The sequence below is a fragment of the Acipenser ruthenus genome, chromosome 22 (genome assembly GCF_902713425.1).
Source record: "Acipenser ruthenus chromosome 22, fAciRut3.2 maternal haplotype, whole genome shotgun sequence".
Taxonomy (NCBI): domain Eukaryota; kingdom Metazoa; phylum Chordata; class Actinopteri; order Acipenseriformes; family Acipenseridae; genus Acipenser; species Acipenser ruthenus.
Window position 1 is genome coordinate 10220076 of NC_081210.1, and position 22421 is coordinate 10242496.

General features: G+C 41.8%; 1 protein-coding gene across 4 annotated transcripts in view; it reads right to left on the reverse strand.

Moving 5' to 3' along the window:
* The window catches only part of LOC117431725 (ankyrin repeat and fibronectin type-III domain-containing protein 1-like), a 256983-nt gene that overhangs the window by 181021 nt on the left and 53541 nt on the right, over nt 1–22421 (reverse strand). For 3 of the 4 annotated variants that reach the window (XM_034053016.3, XM_058995967.1, XM_034053015.3), the window contains one exon: nt 8005–8195. In XM_034053016.3, coding sequence (XP_033908907.2) covers nt 8005–8195 — 191 coding nt within the window. Of the gene's footprint in view, nt 1–8004; nt 8196–19949; nt 20381–22421 lie in introns of those variants that run through there. The other variant, XM_034053014.3, reaches the window with a different exon arrangement.

Genomic DNA, 22421 nt, shown 5'->3' on the forward strand with positions numbered 1-22421 from the left:
CTCCTGGGGAGTCAATTTTAACATGGCAAGCTGAAATGGCTACCAGATAGACCTTTAACATGGAGGGGGATTTACCCTTGTCAAAAAGGTAATGCTAAAATTGCAGTATAACTGCTATGGGACTGGTCATGGGGTGAAACCCACAAGGCAGACACCATGTCTGAAAAACACCTCACTTGTACCCACATTGGGAATGCATGGACAGTGCTCTGGCATTCTGCAGGGTGTCAGTGATTAGAAATGAATATTAGAAAGCCATACAGGGCCAAACTGAACATCAGGGTTGAAAACTCCTGGGCCAATACGGGGCTACTAGGAGCACCTTGGCCCGGTGCTGCCTGATTTTCTCCAGACACAGCGGGAGCAGGGCGAGCGGTGGGAAGCGTACAACAGCTGCCTCGGCCACTGGTGTACCAAGGCATCTATTGCCAGCGGGTCCCCTCCTCCTATTATGGAGAACCAGAGGGGACAGTGAGTTGATTCCTGCAAATAGATCTATCTTTGTACCTCTCCCAAATGAGGCTCATCACCTCGGGGTGAAGCCTTCACTCTGAAGCGCTGGGGACTCTCCATGAGATGAGGTCCGCCACCCAGTTTGTCACAGTGAGAGGAGGTTCTCCTGTGCCCAGAGCAAAAGCTTGCAGGCCACACGATGGGAGACTGGACGACCTGAGGCCGTCCTGGTGGTTGATGTAAGCTGTCACTGTTGTGTTGGCCTGATTTGCTGCAATAGCTGTTGCATCATCAACATTTTGAATCTGCTTCGGCTCAGATACAGGTTGACCTGTGTGAGGTTGAGGATCGGTCTGAGGCCACCATCCCATTTGGGCACTAGGAAGTGCCTGGAGTAGAACCCTTCCTCCAACTGAAGGGGGTCTATCATGCGAATAGCCCGTTTCTGCAGCAGAGTTGCTACCTCCTGAGACACCACAGCGGCATCCTGTGAGTCCGTGACTGATGTTACATACAAAGGGAGGGGGATCGTGCAGTGAGTGGCTGGTCTGAATGGCAGTAAGCACCCAGCTGCCCATGGTGCACTGAAGCCAATACTCCAGATGACTCCCAGAAAAGGGGCCTGGCTTGTGGCAGTAAGCCTGTGGTGTAATAGGGGCATTCAAATGCAGTGTTTTGTTCCCATCAGGCATGCATGCCTGGGAAAGCCAAAGCTGCCTATGTGCAGCTACCAGCGCAGCCAGGTTCCTGCCTACAGCCTGCCCATTGAGCTTCGACACACGGAGCAGGTTCTTATTAACCAGACACAGCTCCTCCAACTGTTGTGGTGAGGGCCTGTGACTGTCGGAACAGGACCTCAGCAAAATAGGACTGGTAGGCTACCAGCATACTATAATAATAGCAAGTGCACTGCACCATGTTCCAGGTATCCCTTGCTACTCTCCCTCAGTTTGTGTAGGCTTCTGAAAAGTGTTACATATAAATGTTGAAGATCGTTTTGTCAACTATGTATATATTAGTCAGCCAATTTCCTCATAGCTATGCTTTCAGCGATTGAAATACCTGGGGATCTGTATAAATGACTGTGATCTCTGACAGCGGCTCCCTGTCTGGATTACACAAAAGCAGTGAACATTCCAAAGAAAGCAGTGTGAGAATCACAAAGAAGCTGTTAGGCAGAAGTTATGGCCTTTTATAACAAGTAACTGGGTAACCAGGCCACTCCATTGTAATAATGGAATGTGTGTTTAAAGAGTTATAGAGGGACTTGTTTTTTCTACATTTCTTGGATTCAGTAAAACCTTGCTTTAAGGACACCCAAGTATAAAAGCTACTTCACAAGTAAAATACATATAAATAACAAAACAATAGTAGTAAATCTACACTAATCTAATATGTATTACCATCACTTCATTGTGTAGATCTGACATTTTATGAAAGATGCACAATTTTTTATGTTGTTATTGCTGATGCTGAATCACTGGGATCCTTAAAAGACTCAACTTGACACGTTTTGAGATAAATCTGCTAGAAACCGGGTTAGCATAGGTAACATGTAACAGAAATACGTATTTTCATTACACTGTTTTGTAATTTGTAATGCAAATATTAATGTATAAGTATTTTGTATTGAAAATACACATGCCTGAGTATTTTGTAAATTTCAAAATACTCAAAAATACATTGTTTTACATTGCTGCTATGCCACCCAGAGGGAAGTTCATTGCAGCACCTTTTCACTGTGAAAACACAACAATATAGAGTTTTGTAAACAATGGTTTGTATACAAAAATATGTACTTTTTCTGTTCCTGTATAGTTTGTATCTTTAAAAAGGTGCACTATTATCGGATTAAAATCTAAATTATTTCTTGTGTACATATAACTTCAGTAATTCACACCAGCAGCCCAAAGAAAACAGCTTTTAAGTATGTTATATACAGTAGTTTATTATTATTATTATTATTATTATTATTATTATTATTATTATTATTATTAGGTTATATCTATAATTGTGTTCAACTTTAAAAAAAAAAAACAATGTAGAAAAAACAGAACATCCAAAGACGTGCCGTTCGCCAAATTTGTGCCAAATTTGTACTTTTCATTTCATTCTAAAAATAACGGCCAATGTGAGATAAAATGAATCATGTTCTTTATTAAAAATAAATAAATAATAAATAAATCTGATTGCATTCCCATCGAAGTAGGTGGGTAGAAATATAAAAAGATAAATACAACGATAACAGTGGAAAAGCTAAAAGAAAATTATACTATAGAAATGTAACCATTACTGAATGGGTGTTTACCGCCTAAAGACCAGAATCCTAAATACTTTATACCAAAGCCTATTATGGAGAGCCAGAGGGGACAGTGGGTTGATTCCTGGTAGGCAAAGAGGTTTATCTCTGCTCTCCCAAACCTCTCCCAACGAGGCTCACCACCTCAGGGTGAAGCCTGCACTCTCAGCTGCTGGGGACTCCCCTTGAAAGGGGATCCACAGCCCATTTTGTCACCCCTGGCAGATGAACTGCCTGAAGTGAGAGGCGGTTCTTATGCTTCCAAAGCAAAAGCTTGCGAGCCAAGTGTTTGAGGCCGCCCTGGTGGTTGCGGACAAGCACATGTCTCCCTTGAACCTCCTGCAAAACATTCTGCAAGGCCAGGTAAACTGCCTGCAGCTCTAAAACATTGATGTAGAGATCCTTCCATGGGGGTTCCACACACCTTGCTCGCCTCAGCCATTTCACACAGCGCCCCAGCCCAGGCTGGACGCGTCCTTGGTGATGACCTCCCTTCTGGTGACACTGCCCAGGGATACGGCTAGGCGTAGATGGGCCAGTTATTTCCACTAAGAGTATCTTTAGACAGAGGTGGGACACCGTCAATAGGTTGTCACGGTAGGTTTTGAAGACTCTGCGATTGAACCAGGTCTGCAGAGGGTGCATATAAAGGAGACCCAATGGACAGGTCTGGGAAGCTGCTGCCATCAAGTCCAGTAGTTTCTGGAACGTCATTACCGTTAGTGCTCTGTCGAGCTGAAAGAACTCCAAACATGTGGCTATTGTCTGCGCTCTGTCGTCCGACAGAGTGGCCAGCCCGGAACTGGAGTAAGATTTTCTGAACAAAGGACTTCCAGACGAGGTCCTGTGCTGGTAATACACATTCGCAGATCACCTTCAACATTGAGACGGTTACAGTATTTGCTCTTGATTGCAACCAGATTAAAAAATGCTGACTCTCAAAGGCATGTCGATGCAAAAGGCACAAGCACTTTCATGGCTTCGCATACTACTTCTGAGTATTCCATGCACAGAGATAACCAAAAACCACAAAGTAACTGTTTTGGAAAAGTGAGCTTCAGGGTATTATCGCATCCATATGGATGGATAAATCCATAAGCTTGTCCTGTACTGCTGGGGGCAAGGCTGCATCTTTAACAGCATCTTCAAATAGGTTTCTTATCCAAAGGCTATCTGTTGCTGTAACTTGAGGAAAATAATGCTGCAGCTGGTTTTGTAGGCCTTGCAAGTGCGACAGGATGATGCCCTTTACCTTCAACTCACAGAATTAATTTTCTCTCATGAAATCTGCCATCAGAGAGGAAGTTTCAAAACAGCCACCCTGCACACGTGAACACCAGATATTAAGCTTTTGAATGACGGCTTCAGTCATTCATAAAAAGAAGGTTTGTATCACATCCCTGTAGACTTTTGTTGAGCTCACTGATCCTCGAGATAAGCAAGCATTGCAAGCCACTGTGAATCTTGGAAAGTCCAGCATATGGAAATCTTTGTTTCATCAGAAAAACCACTGCTTCTCGTCTCAGCTCAAACAAACGTGCCCAAACCTTCCCACGGGAGAAGGCATGTCAGTATAGGGTTGTACAGCTGTTGCATCAATTTGATTATATATCGACTGGACAGGTCAAAACTCGAGTGGGACCGGTTCGGTGACCTCGGCACCGGGTTGGTACTGGGTTGGAACCGGGTTGGTACCAGGTCAGTTCAGTACCGGTTCGACATCGGTTCAGAACCGGGTGACAACTTAAACTCCATCAAACTACTGTGGGATGTTTTGGAATGCCATCTTAGACACCTGACCACCTTACTGAAATGTCAAATGCTGTGAAGGAGAATTGGCATAATATTCCACCAGATATCTATCAAAATGTAGTGGCCAGTGTTAGTAACAGGGTCTGAGCTGTGGTTCCTGCCAAAGGTAAACCTACACTCCATTAGATAATGGAGAAAAAGTAACCAAATGGATTTTATTAACTTAAAGATATCTGAAACAAAACAAGAAACAAAAAATGTTTTAAATCATTAAAAAAGCTTTTTAAATGAGCAGAAATCCGCTAATTATTTAACCCAAGTCCAAATTGGATTTACTGTGCACGCTGGACTAACTTTGCATTTCAAGGGTTAAAAAAAATAAAAGTGATTATATTAAAATAACATCACAATTTAAATAAAAATGTTTACGTGTCTTACATTGTTTGGTTAAAATAGCAAATCGCTGACTTGGTTGAATAATAAGTGCCTCTGAAAACACCATCTCTCACTGTAAACCACCTGTCAAAAGTGGGAGGCACCCACTGAGCAGCTGCAGTCTGTACTACTATAAAATGCGTAGGAGTCATTTTAAAAGGGTTATATTTTAAAATATCAAGATGTGATCATTAAAGTGCTTATGTTAAAATAAATTCTCTTAATAAGTGCAACACTATAAATGCTATATTATTTTTACTTATATTTATTTGGAGGTTACAAAGGCACAGCAGCACACATGAGCTGCAGAGGCAGAAACATCCCCTGCTGAGACGGGACAGTCAGACTGAAAGAGCATCACTTATTCCCACCCCTATAACAAAAACACCACACCTAATAATTCAAAGTTGTATGCTTCCTGACACAGAACACTAACCAATCATGTACGTGATTGGTAGGTGGTTACGGCTTTGTTAATGGTCCGATTGGTAGATTTACTGGCAATCGGGTTTGCAGAAAAGCTTAAATGGTATTAAGTTTATTTGATGTGTTTTGTATGTGTTATATATACTGGACCATGAGGCCCGGTCAAATAGGGAGACCGCAAACAAAAATGGTGGTGCCACAGCCATGTTGCAGTTGCTAAGTCACAAAATTCACTGTGACGCTTGTCTTAAAAACAAACTGTATATAATAAAACACACTTAGGTGAAAAGTACAATCAAAAGAACAATATTTTGTGAGATTTATATTATATTTTGAAAAATTATTATACTATTAATATAACTGGTTTCGTTGTCTTTTAGGATTTGTAGCGACTTTAGAGCTCTGTTAAACATATAACCACACAAACATACTTAAATGTTTTGGGACAGACATGTAGCAGACACAAAGTTATATTAAAATATATAGATATGTTTTGCGATTGATAATCGATTTCAAAACTGCTGCATTGACTATACGCACACACTGTCCTCATAGGGGATGAACCCGATCATTTGCTGTTCGCTCACTGCAGGTTTGCTTACTGTAGCTTGAAACTTGTTAATCGTTAACCGTTTCAGCTCCTTTAATGACAAAATCGATTGTTCTGGAAGATCTATGAAAATCTTGGTTTGTTTTATTTTACAATTTCAAATTGTATTTTCCAAATACAATTGTATTTTGTATTAAAAATACACTGTTCCAGGGGCTCCCGAGTGGCGCATCCAGTAAAAGCACTCGCTAGAGTGCAGGATGCGCTCTATAGCCTGGACGTCGCCGGTTCGAGTCCAGGCTATTCCACAGCCGACTGTGGACGGGAGCTCCCAGGGGGCGGCGCTCAATTGGCCGAGCGTCGCCCGGGGGGAGGGAGGGTTAGGTCGGCCAGGGTGTCCTCGGCTCACCGCGCAGCAGCGACCCCTGTAGTCTGGCCGGGCGCCTGTGGGCTTGCATGTAAGCTGCCCAGAGCTGCGTTGTCCTCCGACGCTGTAGCTCTGAGGCGGCTGCACAGTGAGTTCGCAGTGTGTAAAGAAGCGGGCGGCTGACGGCACTCGCTTCGGAGGACAGCGTGTGTTCATCTTCGTCCCTCCCGAGTCAGCGCAGGGGTGGTAGCGGTGAGCTGAGCCTAAAAAATAATTGGGCATTTCAAACTGGGCATTTCAAAATAATAAAATAAAAAAATAAAAAAATAAAATACACTGTTTCCAAAGTAGTTTGTATTTGGATACAATAGTCAAAATGCTATTGTGTTTATTTTTATACTAGAAATTGTACCTTCAGCAGGTTCAGCAGTAAGGTCATATCAGGGTCACATTTTGCTGGTCCCTTGACTGGACTGTATTTAACTTCTTGCCTGTTAAATCAAGTTATGATGAGATTGTATAACACACTGGGGAAACTACACTCAATTCTGGTCCTTTTAAATAAAGGACATTGCAGCTTTGGAGAAAGTCCAACAATGAGCGACTAGACGAATCCCAGGGCATACAGGAATTATTTATGAAGGTTGAAGGAACTGAGCTATTTAGGGAACTGAAATATTTAGCCCAGGACAAAGAAGAGTGAGACAAGTAAGACATTTTAAAAATCTTGAGGTCGACAAAGTTACGGTTTTAAATACAGCACAGAAGCCATGCCCACAGGAGCTGGAAGTGGAGACTAAAGCTGAGGCAACATGAAGCCACTTTTTCAGGAACAGTGGCTTGAAACCTGGTCCCAGGAGACCGGGAGATCTAGTTTGAGGCAACTTTGCTGTATCAAACCCCAAGTCTCCCCTGGTGTTTCATGCAGTGGCCTGAAAGTCTCCAGGTTCCAAGCCATAAGTGGCTTCATGTTCTCTCAGATTTAGGTCAAAGGATAGGAGACACTTTTTTTTATGTATTTGTTTTTACAGAGTGGTGAAGGTATGGAATGGGTTACCAAACCATTTTCTTTATGCAGAATCACTGAGATCCTTCAAGAGCCGACTTGACAAATCAGCTACAAGGAATTGGCTAGGCATTCCGATTGTAAATTTACTTATGTTAAGGTAGAGTTCTTAAGATAGCTGAAGATTGCACTGATGGCTTCAGTTGTTAAGCTGACACATTTTTGTTGGCTCTATATTTACTATGCGGTAAGCTGATTTGCAAGGATATTATGGTGCATAATTCCAATGTCCCCTGAGGTGAGAACAGATAACAAGCAGAACACGCTGATGTAATACATTCCATTTTGTTGGTATCCAGAATATGTGTCTTTGTAAGCATTTACAAGCAATTTACATTTACATTCTGAGAGAATTTGTTCTTTACATGTGCTGTCACAGCTTCCTTGAAATACACAACTGACTACTAATCCTTCAACGTATACATATATCTACATCTAAAAACCTAACTGGACAGGATTACCCTTGCTGTTGCTGGCTTCATTATGATTGTACTTCTGCTTGGTTGAATAAGCGACGGACAGTGGGCAATCAGGCCGAACAGCCTCCTGTCATTCGTACATGTTCTTATATGTACAAAGGGATGTATGGACATATAACAGCCTCCTTGCGGTGTATAATAAGATAAGTGAGATAGAGATGGCATTCCCCTCCCTACCTGCAGATGGCAGCGTGCAGCCCTTGCGGTGGTTGGAGCTGGACAGTGGTACCCTCAGAGAGGGAGCCAGCTCTTGACTGCTGCTCAGGAGATTGGAGTGGTGCACTCTGGAGAAGGTGGGGGACTGGGGAATGCTGGGAAGAGTGCGTGACTTGGCCAGGAGAGGTCTCTGCAGCTTCCTTTCCAACGACCTGAAACAAAACAAAAAAACAGAAACCGTGCTGCTGGTAACCATGGTACTGTCACTATGGCAACAAAAACTGTGTTGTCTTTAGACTACTTACTGATACTTAAGTCCTTCTGCATGATCAGATGGATAAATATAAAACTGTAATTTGGTACTGTCACAGTGGTAACAGAAACTGTTTATTTATGTCAAAGCCGCTTAATATCACTCCTGTTAATGTCCGCTTATTATCCAACCAGACTATAAACGGGAGTCAATAGGGACAAGCTCCTGAAAATAGCACTTTGGTCATTCTAACTCTCTTATTAATATCAGTCGCATTTTTTAATCATACAGCTGATTTCCACCCCACTTAATATCACTTTGGGAGATAAAAGCACATGATTTGAAGGTTTACATGTAAGTAAGTTGCAGTACTGTATTACTATAAATGTTCATACATGCACAGTGTAGTATATTACATTGAAAACAAATCCTATTGTAATCAATTCATTTAAAGTTACACAGAAAAGAAGGTACATTTGTTGCATCAACATTTCTTCTGTTTTGAAAAAAAGTAAACTCTGCTTATTAAATCACTGTTTTTGCTAGCTATAGATACAGAAATAGCTAAGAGATATCATGTAAAAACAAAATTAGATCTATTATTAAAAGTAGGGTACCATGACCTGCATCCACAGTACACACATGTAAAACTGTAAGTTATTCTCAATAACTTGTGCTAAAGAAAGTTCTAAGCAAATTTCACCACAATTAGATGTGATTCATGTCATACAGTACATGTGAAACTTACAGTAACAGAAAAACCGAAGACAAATGCTCTTTTTGTCCTAAATGTAATATTTTTGTCTTTTTGTCCTACAGTGTCTACACATGCTCAGACTAAATTGAGGATTAGGAATAAATTAACAGCGCAACCTGTTGCTAAGCAACCTCAATAACCAGCAAAACACAATCTGCTTTTAGGACTGCTACCTGCCTCTAAATGAGCACCAATACACTCCATTGTGAGCTCTCCAGCACTATCATTATCCTGCACCTTAATATAGCACTAAACATTGTCAGCTGCATCTTATTTAGTATTAAACCCACAGTGCTGTCGTGCATTATGAAACCCCAGTTACACTGTTAAACAGCACGGTTTCCTGGTTCACAAGGACAGATGTAGCAGGTGAAAGGTCTTCAGTTTAACTGGAACACCTCCCAGAATGCATGCCAGTGGGATGAACAGGCCCTGCAGTGCCCTACAGAGTCAACAGTGCTCCTGCAGAGCCAGACTGGAAACCCGGTCAAATAGGAGTTTTTCATATTGTAAAGATCAGAAAAAAGAAATCGCCTTAACTTTCAGTTAAGTTTACAAGTACAGTCAACCCTCTTTATACTGCCAGGTAAGGGCCATGGGCAAAAACGGGCAATAAGCGAGGGTGGCGTTATAGTGAGGGTCAACAAAAAAAAACACACAACCTTTTATGTTTGCAAAAAATTCAAACATTAACCTTTTTTTAAAACTACAGTACTAGTTCTTAACACAACAGGTATACTCCTGACGTTTTATCATCTTTGCACATCTGTACGAAACATACATGGTTACTTTTGAGAAATAGTTTAGTTTCAAATCACCCAAACAATTCCATAAAAACAAAAAAGCGTACTTTTTTTATTTTTTTTTTTATGTTTACTGTACTGTCATTTGAACCTTACTGTTTGTGGCACGACTGTAAGCCTGCTGAATACTATCCCCCATTGAACGATGCCAACTATTTATTTCACAAAGCAATTTAAGCTCAACTTTGTTGTTTTAATTGACCATGATTATTTTGCTGGCGCTACAATGAGGGAAACTACAATACTTATATTTACGTTTGCTTGACTTGGAAAGTTGGCGGGTGGCAGACAGCGGGGGTGGCGATATAACGGGTACAAATAGCACTGTTTTCATATTGGTGACATTTGTTCAGAGAGAATAGCTGGCGGTATGCGAGGATGGCGTTATAAAGGGGGGGAGGGGGGCGGTATAACGCGGGACCACTGTAATTGTTTAGCAATTCACTAAATGTCAGCTTCAAATGCCATTTGAATTGCTTTTTTTAAATTCCCTTAACATTTTATGGTGCTTGAAATTATTGAGTGGTTCTGGGTAGCTCCAATATTAAGTTATTATCTCCCGCTGGGGATGAAATCCTCTTGGAAGAGGACATAATGGAGGCGGTTATATGTACTTATGTCACACGTGTTTGTTATCAGTTGAACCGCTTATCCAATTTTCATAAAACTTAGTAGTATTAATATTATTTAGTCTAAGTAACTGAGATTATTCGATTCTGGGGATTAGATTCTAATGCAATAACGGGCAGATATATCCAGTGTGATATAACTAGTCGTTACCGTGACTATTCTCACACTGTTTGGCACCTTAAACACAGTTTTCTAGTGCAGGAAAATGAATTGGTCACACAACAAAGTTCAGGAAAACAGGGCAGTACCTGTATATTTATTTTTCAAAGTAAATGGATGGAAAGACTTTCCAAACCGTTCTCAAATGCGCTCCACCACCTGCGGATGGAGTCGCCACTCTGACGGATACGCACCCTCCCTCGACAGGAGGTCTGCTGCCCAGTTCGCCACTCCGGGAAGATGCATCACCCGTAGGGACAGCAGGTTCCACTGTGCCCAAGTCAGGAGCCGGAAGGCGATGCGATACAAACCCAGGGACCGGAGGCCGCTCTGGTGGTTGACATATGCCACCACTGATGTGTTGTCTGTTCGGACTAGCACATGTTTTTCGTGCAACACCGGAAGAAAGTGCTTGACAGCCAGGAAAACAGCCTGTGGCTCCAGCATATTTATGTGCAGGGCTATCCAACGGCCCGACCATGCTTGGGGTGTAAATGGAACGCATTGAGCTACGCTTGGAGCAGGCGCATATGTAATAGACCCAGCTCGATGGCTGACACGGCTGCGGCCATCAGACCCAACAGTTTTTGGAACCGCACCAAGGGGACCTTCGATCCCTATTGGAACAGGGAGAGGCAACCCTGAATAGCTGCTACTCTGTCGTTCGACAGGTATGCGTGCATTGTACTGGAGTCCAGCCGGAGCCCCAAGTACGTCGTGCACTGCACCGGTATAAGCTGACTCTTTGCATGACTGATGGTGAAGCCCAGCCTCGCCAGATGCTGCGTCACAATCGCCGTGTGGGCCACTGCTCCCTCTCACGACTGAGCGCAAATCAGCCAGTTGTCGAGATAGTTGTGTACTCTGATCACCTGCAATCACAAGGGGGCCAGGATAGAAAATGTATGAGGAGCTAGGGAGAGGCCGAACGGCAGCACGGAGAGCTCGTAAACGTTTCCCTGAATAACGAAGCAGAGGTACTTCCCCGTGCTCTGGACAAATGGGAACGTGAAAATACGCTTTCCATAAGTCCACGGTGGTGAACCAGTCGCCCGTCCGGACTGACTGGAGAATGTGACGGTGAGTCAGCATTTGGAACCTCGTTTCTTTCCATCCCTTGTTGAGGAATCTTAGGTCTAAGATGGGGCGAAAGCCGCCGTCCTTCTTGGGTACCAGAAAATATCGCAGGAGGTGGGGTCTACGAGACAAATGGCTCGCTTGCACAGCAAGACGGCCACTTCCTTTTTGAGTACCGAGATCTGCAGAGGGTCCGACACAGATGTGTGCGTGACTCCTCGGAAGGGGGGAGGTCCCAAACGGAACTGCAGCACGTAACCGTTTGGTAGCGAGCACCCAGGTGTCCGAGGTGCAAGCGTGCCAGTATTGCAGCTGTTGTGCGGTGAAAGGATGAAAGGATGCAAGCCTTCAGGGCCCCTGCTGGGGCTGCTGAGGTTGGGGCGGGGCACTCCGAGGCGGCTGTCTAGCCAGCTTTCAGCCTGAAAGGCAAGGGAACTGCAGTAGACTCAAGCTCTTTTTTCAAAAAATGCTCAGATACCACACAGCGGGTCTTACCTTACCGTCTTGAGAGGCAAAAAGAGAAATGGCCTCCGCGGTATGGCGGTTTTTAATCCCTCGGTAGGCAGGACCAAGGGTGTCATCCCAGGAAGGGGCCTATCAGCAGCTCTGGTATAGAGCTCAGAAAATACCTACCAATAGGCAGGCATATTCCATACGTAATGTTGTTGGTAGTCATCTTCGAATTGAAAATGAACCCAGTGTATCTTTATGCTCGGCCATTTTCTACCAAGCAGAGTTCTGGGAAATGTAGTCTTGTTCCCCAGACTTTTAATGCCAAAGGTACAGGCTATGCATTAACCGTAGCCCTGTGTCACTATATTACCTGAAACTCAGGTACCACACCAGGTAAAACAACAGAAAAGCCAAAAACATTTGATTAACTTTCAAATATAACCTTTGCGTGTGCTGAGATATGATCGACACCCACCTAGTCTGCTCACTGCCTAAATCCGTTATTCTGAAAGGTAAGTGCTGTGTTAAGGTATTTTTTTTGATAAATCCGTTATTCTAAAAGGTGAGTGCTGCTACGTTAAGGTATTTTTGTGTGCTCCTTAATTTACACAGAAAACTAAAAAACCTTTTATAAACTACTATAATTAGCAGTTACCAGTTTGGATCAATTTTGTGATCTAGGATTAGCAAGATTAGTCTAGTATTATTCCACATATCAAACTGTCTTTTAATGCAGCCCTGAGGCTTGTGTCTTGTTGTACAGTTTATCAGTCTCATTGTGAATGGGCTACTCTGTATGCATGAGATTCTATTACTATCGAGCCTTCGATCTTGATACTGCACAGACTGTACAGAAACGCTGTAGATTATTTTCCTTCATAGAGCGCGGCTGTATTATTGAATCTTATCTCTGGTGTCCAGGAACACACTTGCATGTCTACAATGCACTAGACCAGCAGCTCTTAATCTTTACTGACCAGCATGGGACCGAAACCAAATGTTCAGTTAACCTTGTTGTTTGTGGTATAACTGGGTGGCAGGAGGCTTTGTCTAGCGAATCAAGTGCTGGAACCTAACCGTCTTCCTAATTCCATTCAAATCATGTGACAGGGTGATTTTTCAACTTCGCTAGCCACGCCTACTCATTCCCAGCTCTCCAGCATTGTCATTACCCAGAACCTTAACAATGAGCACTAGTCTAAGCACGCCACTCTCGGCTCTCCATAGTTTTATCAGAATTGGATGAACAATATAAATGCGCATTGGGGACTTGGTAAATAAAATTGTTTTATTCAACAGAATAGAATTGAAAATTCAGTCTGATTTATTCACTGGTATTAATCTAATTTTAAAAAAGCAAGTGGTTTACTTGTAATTTAAAAAAAAAAAAAAATGTAACTTAAATACCAGAGGTTTGAAAATCCTGCATTGTGATTGTCTCTCTTTCAGATATGTTTCTATTTTATCTTTCAACCTTCTTGAAATCCCCAAACTTACAGCTCAATTAGGTTTCATCAGTACCAAGACATTCCTCAGACTTCATACTGAACCCTCAGTAAAACAAATCACTGACAAGTCTTCCTTCAACACTGGGCACTTAAAGCAACTGCCGTCTTGGCCAATTACAGATGCTAGTGTCGGCTCCGATTATTATTATTATATTAACAGACACACAGGGTTGGCACATTGGGGAGTACGGCTCTCCTAGAACAGTGGTTCATATCCTTTTGTACTGTAAGAGGGAAACCATTTTGGTGTGTAGGGACCACTGACTACTTAGTACCAGCATTGTAGTAACATTTTATACAAGTACTGGTACTTAAGATACATACGCTACTTACATGACCAGATTTCCAAAGCTCAATAGTTTTAAAACTATACATATTTTCCATTCTTATTTGAATACAATGCTTTTATCACTATTACTGTTTTCACATTAATCAAACAAAAAACGACACCCTCCGACTGCTGCACAGCCACTGCACCTTCCCTTTCAAATTCACGGCCACTTTCACTTTCATTAACTATATGTTATACTATAACCACATTATTCTAGCACTTTCCATACTTTTAATTTTGTATAGTAATCTATACCGAGCATCAAAAGAAACATATCACTATTATAACACATTTATTTTCCCCCCAAAAAAATAAGGTATATAAATGATGGACATTGACGAAATGTTTTTGGTTTCTTTTTAATCACTCAGTCATTCATCCTTGACCATCACACGCTTGAGTGACTATGATTGAAGCATATGCACTTAATCACCTAATTAGTGAGACAGTTGATTGGACACTGGATATGGAGTGATTTCAGCTGTTGAATTGCAAGCTTGAATAAAAGCAATAAAGAAAATCACAGAAAAATATATGCCACATCTTTCAAGAGAGCAGCGTCTTTGTGCAATCGGCATGTTGGAGGCTGGACTAGGGCATTGTACTGTGGCTCGCCGTCTTGGGTGCTCACAGCCAGCAATTTCAAATCTGGCGAGACAGTATAACCAGACACACTCTGTCAATCACAGGCCACAAACAGATCAACAGATCATTTTGCAGCATCTTCGTGATGTCAACTGTTAATCAGCACAATAAAAAGTCACTGCACCTGCTCTAAAACAGAGTTTGTCATTGCCAGGAGTGCAATATTGCAAACCAGGACTTTACGTTTATCGCAAAAAGTGTACCGGAAACAATAATAGTAATTCATGTTAGATTTAAAAATGTCACATTATTACATTTTTTTTCAGTTTTTCATGAAGTATATAGAAAACTACAAATCAGTATGTAATTCAGTGTTATCGTAACATTATTCAGCAGGTTTCATTCAACTTTATGATGCAAAATATGTTTTCTATAGGGCAAAACTTTTAGCCATATCTGTAGGCTAACAGGGGGTAAGAAAATGTTTTTTAAGCCATGGTTAGCAGTCCAGCGCTTCAGTGAGCTGATGGGTCTCATGAGGCTCTCTCTATTAGAGCACAGGAGGAATCTTCAGCCAGTCAATGAAATCCTCCACTGTACCAGCACAAGCACCAGGGTTTTCAGGAGGCTGTTAAAGTGCGATCAATACGCTTCATTGATCAGGGATTTCTCCACTTACTCTGCAGCACCACACTGCTGCAGCGACCACTCTCCATTTGGAAAAATCAATCCTCAAAAAACAACAAACACAATAACAAATAATGTCAGCAGGAATGATATACCAGACCTCCCGGAGTATATGCTCTTCATCTAACTTTAAACATCAGAAAATAGAGCTGTACTGTACTGGGAAAATGATACATCTGTACAAAATCTGCCATGAGATAGTGGATGTGTTATAAGTCAATAAATAGTAGGATCAGATACAAAGCAGGTGGGATAGGTATACCTTTGGACAGGATAAAAATCCATTGTGTGGATTATGCATACCTGGGAGCATTAACATTTTGAGCAAATGTACAGTATGTGTATGGGACAAAGAATTACAAAAAATACAAAATCAAAAAGGCAAGGATGCACTGTGTAGTACTGATATATAGTATATATTGTATACAAACAGTGAAGCCATTTGAGATGTAGTCCTTGGTCCTGTAATAAATGAAGCTATTCTAGCCCCTACTTATTATTATTATTATTTATTTTTTAGCAGACGCCCTTATCCAGGGCGACTTACAATTGTTACAAGATATCACATTATACATTATACAGATATCACATTATTTATTTATTTTTACATACAATTACCCATTTATACAGTTGGGTTTTTACTGGAGCAATGTAGGTAAAGTACCTTGCTCAAGGGTACAACAGCAGTGTCCCCCACTGGGGATTGAACCCACAACCCTCTGGTCAAGAGTCCAGAGCCCTAACCAGTGATCCACACTGCTGCCCTACAGGAGAAGGTATTCTTTTTATAAATGTAATGCTCAAGTTAGCGAGCGTTTCCTTCCACAGCTGAGAGAGAGAGAGAGAGAGAGAGAGAGAGAGAGAGAGAGAGAGAGAGAGAGAGAGAGAGAGAGAGAGAGAGAGAGAGAGAGAGAGAGAGAGAGAGAGAGAGAGAGAGAGAGAGAGAGAGAGAGAGAGAGAGAGAGAGAGAGAGAGAGAGAGAGAGAGAGAGAGCCCCTCGATCCAGACCTGAACACCCCTGCCTGCCATTCAGACCTGGGCCTCTCTCAAGCAGAGACTGGGGTCTGTGCTAAATCTTGTAGTGTGAAAAGATTGGATCCCAGAACTAGTGAAAACCAGGAAAGACTATGTGGGGTGACGCTTCATTGTGAGTTTCATTAAGTTTCACATTAACAATGGTTTGAAGTAATCATTGATTTAAGACGTCGCATTTACTCATAATGAATATTAATGGCCAGAGACACAGTTATCAGAGTCACTTGCATTAATTAGTGTTGAATACCTTATCAATTGATCCTTAGTTCAATTTAATATGAACAAGTGTGTTTGTGACATACATCAAAAACAAGTATAATCTCAACTGGATGGGTGTGACAAACAGACATATGGTCAGACAGCCAGACACATTCCATATACCACAGGTTCCGATACACTCAAAAGTTTGTGCTATACAATGTCCTTAGCAAGTCTCATCACGGTACTTATTTGTTACAATACCCCTAAGGGTAAATCTGACCAAATCAGCTATACAATTCCACTCCTGAAAAACAAAATGGTAAAACAAATGTTGTGAGGTTTTTGTAAAAAATACATCTACAGTAATGGAATTACTGACTCATGACTGCAATTCTACTTAAAAATTCTAATTGAAACTGTGATGTAAAATGAATTGAACACTGCAGTTCCTCGACATATACAGAGCCTTGTTTCTGTAACCAGGGAGACCAAAAGCGTTGCACTACCCCTGCATATAACATTCCTCTTGATATTTGCCAGGCTAAAATACATGGCAGTACACTGCAACAACCCCCCTGTGATGTTTACAGTCAAACTAGTGTAATCTCTCTGCCACTCACGTTCATTGGAATTCTAATAAGCAATACAGCTCAGTTCTTTAGGATAAATAAACGTCACAAAGGTTCCCATTGACAGCACAGCGATAGAAGCCTGACACCGAATGACTCAGAGTGGAAGCAGTACAGAAATAAAATCTAATTTCTAAAAAAGGAAAGATCAATTTATTAGTCATATAATAGCTATACTTAGATGACGCAGTGTAGTAGATGACGTACATTGTATCTGATTGCATTTGGTATCACTCTGGTGTAGGGCATGCTCACATTTCTTTACCCTGGGTCCCTCAATTGCTCTGGAAGGACAGAATAATGCCAAACAGTTAGAGGAGCATGACAGATTTCAGGTCAAAATGCACAAATATTGCAGCCAGAATTCTGTCCTAGTAAACTGGTAATCAAAGATTAACCATATGGCAGGTCATTGTGTGTTGATTATCCATTACCCTATACCAGGGGTGAACAATTCCGGTCCTGGAGGGCCGGTGTCCCTCCTGGCTTTTGTTCCAACCTTGCCCTAAATTACTTAATTGGACCAATTATTACCAATTATTGGTCTAATTAAGTAATTTAGAACACAGTTGGAACAAAAGCCAGGAGGGATCCGGCCCTCCAGGACCGGAATTGTGCACCCCTGCCCTATACCCAAAGCTTGATGTACAGATGGGCATTTGTACAGGCATCACCACCAATATTGCAGGAGATTTGAACCCAATATAATTACATCATGCTTAAAAAACACTGTGTTGTAGGCTTGGTCTGGTGCACTATTCTTTTACCAGTAGAATTGTAGGAGCATTTTGTCTTTGGCAAGCACAGAAATACAGCAACCCAAATGGCTGAACTGCTTTCAGCATGATATAATAACATAAACATGAAAACGTGTCAACAGGATTCAAACCTGGGTCTACAGACGCCTTCTACAACTCCCCAAATCCTCCTGCCTCCTCTCCATGCTCGCTTCACCCTCAAGCTACGTATCAACAACAGCGCTGGTGCTTGAGCCACGGCACTGTGCTCCATTTAAAGTTCAGTAACTATACTATTATTGATGTGCTATAGGTCAGGAAATAGTACAATCAGATATAAACCAGCTGGGAAACCTTTAGACAGGATACAAATCTAGCGTGTGAATTATGCACGACTGGGAGCATTGACATTTTGAACAAACGTTAGTGTATGTTGTGTAAACAACAGGGACAAAGAAAATGACAAAAAAAAGGCAAAGATGTACTGTGTAGTATGGACAAAGCTATGGTCAAACGTTTTGCATCACCTGTAGTACGGATGACATCACTGGTCAGGCTGTTGTAACCAGGAAGTAGACTCAGAGGCAGAGAGTGCAGGTTTGCAAGCGCTGGAGCGCACGTTTAATAATACTAATAAATAAAACAAAACACTAAACATTAAACAGAACAAAACCACATAAACAAACAAAATGGCACAAGGGCTAAAACAAAAGGACTATACCAAACACTAACATACGTACACAAACAGACAGAACAAGACAGCAGGGAACACAGCAAACCCTCCACCTCTCACCAACATCAACATTTAATCCACTAACCCCCCTAACACCAGTTGTCACCTTATTTATACATTAAGGCTGGAGCCTTAATTAATAATGTAATCACTTATTCAATTCACGGCTTCAGCCACATTCCCATGTGTTTTTGCAGGGAGGATTTTAACTCTATCCTTGCCGCCCAATAATCCACACACACACACACACACACACACACACACACGTGCTTCGGCACTGCCACACACCCTATAGAAATATTTTGCTTCATAAAGTCGAACCAAACCTGCTGAATAATGTTACGTTAACATTTTGAATTACATACCGCTTAGTAGTTTTCCATATACTTAAAGAAAAACTGAAAAATTTAAAAATGTGACATTACAAAATGTAACATTAAATACTGTACTACTATTGTGGCTTCTGGTAGACTCTTGCAATCTCATTTTGTCGTTTCTTTGATTACATGACGTCTAAAATTAAAATTGTTCATACAGTTTTTTTTGTTTTTTTTACTGATGTCTCAATCCTAAAATTCTAGGTGATGCTAAACTTTTGGCCAGAGTTGTACAGTGGTGCTGTAATACATTATTAAAAGATATTCAAGCCCCTTCAGCAGAAAGTATTATTTTTATGAATTTAATGTTCAGATGATGGACATGGCGAGAGAGCTTCCTTCCACAGCTCTGCACTCAGCTCTCTCTGAGCAATCAGTCCAAGCAGACACTGCCCATTGTGTTAAATCGTTCCCCACAGGGTGGTTTTTGTTTTGGATTACACTAAACCAAGACCACCAAACTAATTTCACTTGAGCTGGACTCAAACCCAGGCCTCCTGAGCAGAAAGGCACAGCAGCAACACAGATATGGGAGGCTATATCAATGCTCTTCAGCGGATAACTGCACACACACACAGACACACACACGCACGCTGGGATGCTATACTACCTGTATACACCCACGTCACAAATAGCATTTCATAATCATGACTTTTCTTTGCAGAATGAGAAATCTGAGAAAAAAAAAAAAACTACCAGTACAAAGAACATAATTTAGTCTGTTCTTATATTTATGTATTTCCTCAAATATCCTCAGTTTGGAATTAATATATTGAATGAAATTCCTCACATTATATTACTATCTGAATTACACAGACAAACATTAAATTCAAGTATTTATTGCTAACACGGCCCAAATTAAGAAACAGTGATATAACTGAATGCGCTGGCTCTCAGATCAGTCAATACTACTACGACTACTAAATAATAATACTAATAATAACAGTAATAATAATAATAATAATAATAATAATAATAATAATAATAATAATATGAACATTGCCTTCGTACCTGGCTTCTGAGACGGTACAGCAATAACTGCCGCTTCTTCGCGAGCCACTCTTCCCAACGCAAAGCTCCTCTCTTGATTTGCGACGGCTAAAGTAATCGGTAAGTTTTCCAAAGCTAGACATCTCTTCAACACCTCCCTCTCTATCTGTTATTGAACTCTACCTGCAGAAAAACCACATCCAGGATGCTTCTAGGCATCTACTTTCCCATTCTCAAGCACCTATTACTCTACCTTACTGTTGTGCAGATACAAGTCTGCAGAGGTGCAGAGGATGCGGTCAGAAAAATTCAAGTTCTCAAATCACCTGACTCGTTCTGCAGCTACCTAGAGAAACGGAGAGCTTTTTTTTATTGCAGCGCTGGAACTGAGTTATCTGTGATACAGTACAGTTTCATATCTCCCCAGCTCCCTCTCTCTCTCTCTCTCTCTCTCTCTCTCTCTGCTCTGCTCTGTGCTCCGTCACATCCCTGAGATTTCAAGCCAGAATGACAGACTAATTAAAAAGAAAACAACTAAAAAAAAAAAAGAATGGAGAGGAGGAGAGGGGGAGGGGGGAGGGGGGATTGAGGGGCTGCTGTTTCTATAGCTCCCCTCTTGGAAACTGGGAGCAGGATCTATCGGATTTTCTCCAGCTGCGAGTGCCATGCTGTTGAATATTCTTTTGTGTTTTCCATTCAGAGTAGCGCTGGCATTTGGCCACATTTTGAAAGGGACACTGGGCACTTTCCGAGCCTGAATTGTTCTAATAAATACATTAATACATACATAAAAAAAACTTTTAGAAACCATTTAAAAATACAGCAAAAGGACTAGGGTCTATAAGATGGGTATGGACATTGTTTCACTTTTAATGGAACTACCACAGGGTACATCTGCAAAACTAAACTTGTCTATGGCAATATTCTTATTTTTTCCATGTATAGTGAATCCTGTGTAGGTACAGTTTTGCTCATTTTAATACATAAGCAAAATACATGACCTTAAAATGAGCAAAATAGGATTCCATACACATGGAAAAAAATAAGAATGTGGCAATAGACAAGTTCATTTCTGTGTACTTTACGGCAGTGTTTCCCAAACTGTGTGTCGCAAGGGTCTTATTGAATTGGTTGTGGGTGTTTTTACAAAACTCTGTGAAGACTGCGTCCTGCGTGGGCTATTTCCCCGGGTATGTCACCCAATCTCTCTTGGCACAGAGCCATGGGGTGAGGATGCAGCCACCTCTGTCCCAGATGGTGCTGGGGGAGAGCGCTGTGCAGGTGTAAGAGACACAGAGTGCTCTGTAGAGCTACGGGAGAGACATCTCTCCAGTGTACGCTTGGAGAAAGCTGCACAAAACTTGCGGAAACTGCGGTTTGCTAGTGCTAGTTTGGCATGCTCTGGCCCCAGGCAGGAAGAGCATCTGCCGTGCTTGTCTTCAACAGGCAGACTGGCCTTGCATAAGTCACAGGGATAAAACCCAGGCATGATGCAAGCAGCAATGCAATGTACAGTAAATGTACATGTGCTGCCTCAGTCTGCTTATAGACAGCAATGGGGCGAGTCAAGACCCGAACACAGACTGGTACTGGACTAGGGATGTAAGCAACGGTCGGTTTCAGTACCGGTTCTATGACTTTAGCACTGGATCAGTAGGGTGCCGGGTCAAAACCGGGAACGGATACCGGATCGGTTCAGTGACTGTGGCACCAGGCCGGTACAGTACCGGATCGGAATTGAAACTTTAGATCAGTCACTCTCTGATATCTATTCGGCCAAACAGAATATTGCTAGTATGCTGGAGTGGAGGCCATCTCTCCACCAGGACCACCAGAGGTTTCCTCCTATGGGCTGGGGGGGGGGGGGGGGTCCTCTCCACTGAGCAGTGAGATTAGACCATAATTATTTTGGGAGGAAGCAGATCAGTTCCTCTTTCAGAGGGCGGTGGCTTCTTCTGCTTCCCTTAACAGACGGGACCAGCAGTCAAATAGTCCATTCACTCTCACTATACCCATACAAGCATTGAATTGAAATCCAATTTTTTTTTTTTCATGGTGTCCAATTAAAGTGTTACTAGCCTGTTAATGCTGACATCATTGGTGATACTGGTATTTTGAATGAATAGCAGTTGAATTAGAAATGTTTGTTAAACAATATCAATTTATTACCCGCATTTTACAACCCAGTTTGAAATGCCTAGTTCAAATGTTGTGTCAACCCTCTACCCAATCAAGAAAAACTCCCTTTACACAGTCAAACCAATCGCCTATATTCAACTGTTACCAAGTTATTGAACCATGGAAGAGAGTCCTTGATTAGTCTTCACCGAGCCTTGTTGTATCACAATGAGACTAACTAGCCCCAGACAATCACCACCTCCTCCCCCCTCCTTTCCCACAGAAACACATAGGCCAGCAAAATTAATAGAGTATAATATAAAGCTCATAAATCTTCTCAACCAATCAGGTTCCAAGGACTGCAGTAGCTAAGGG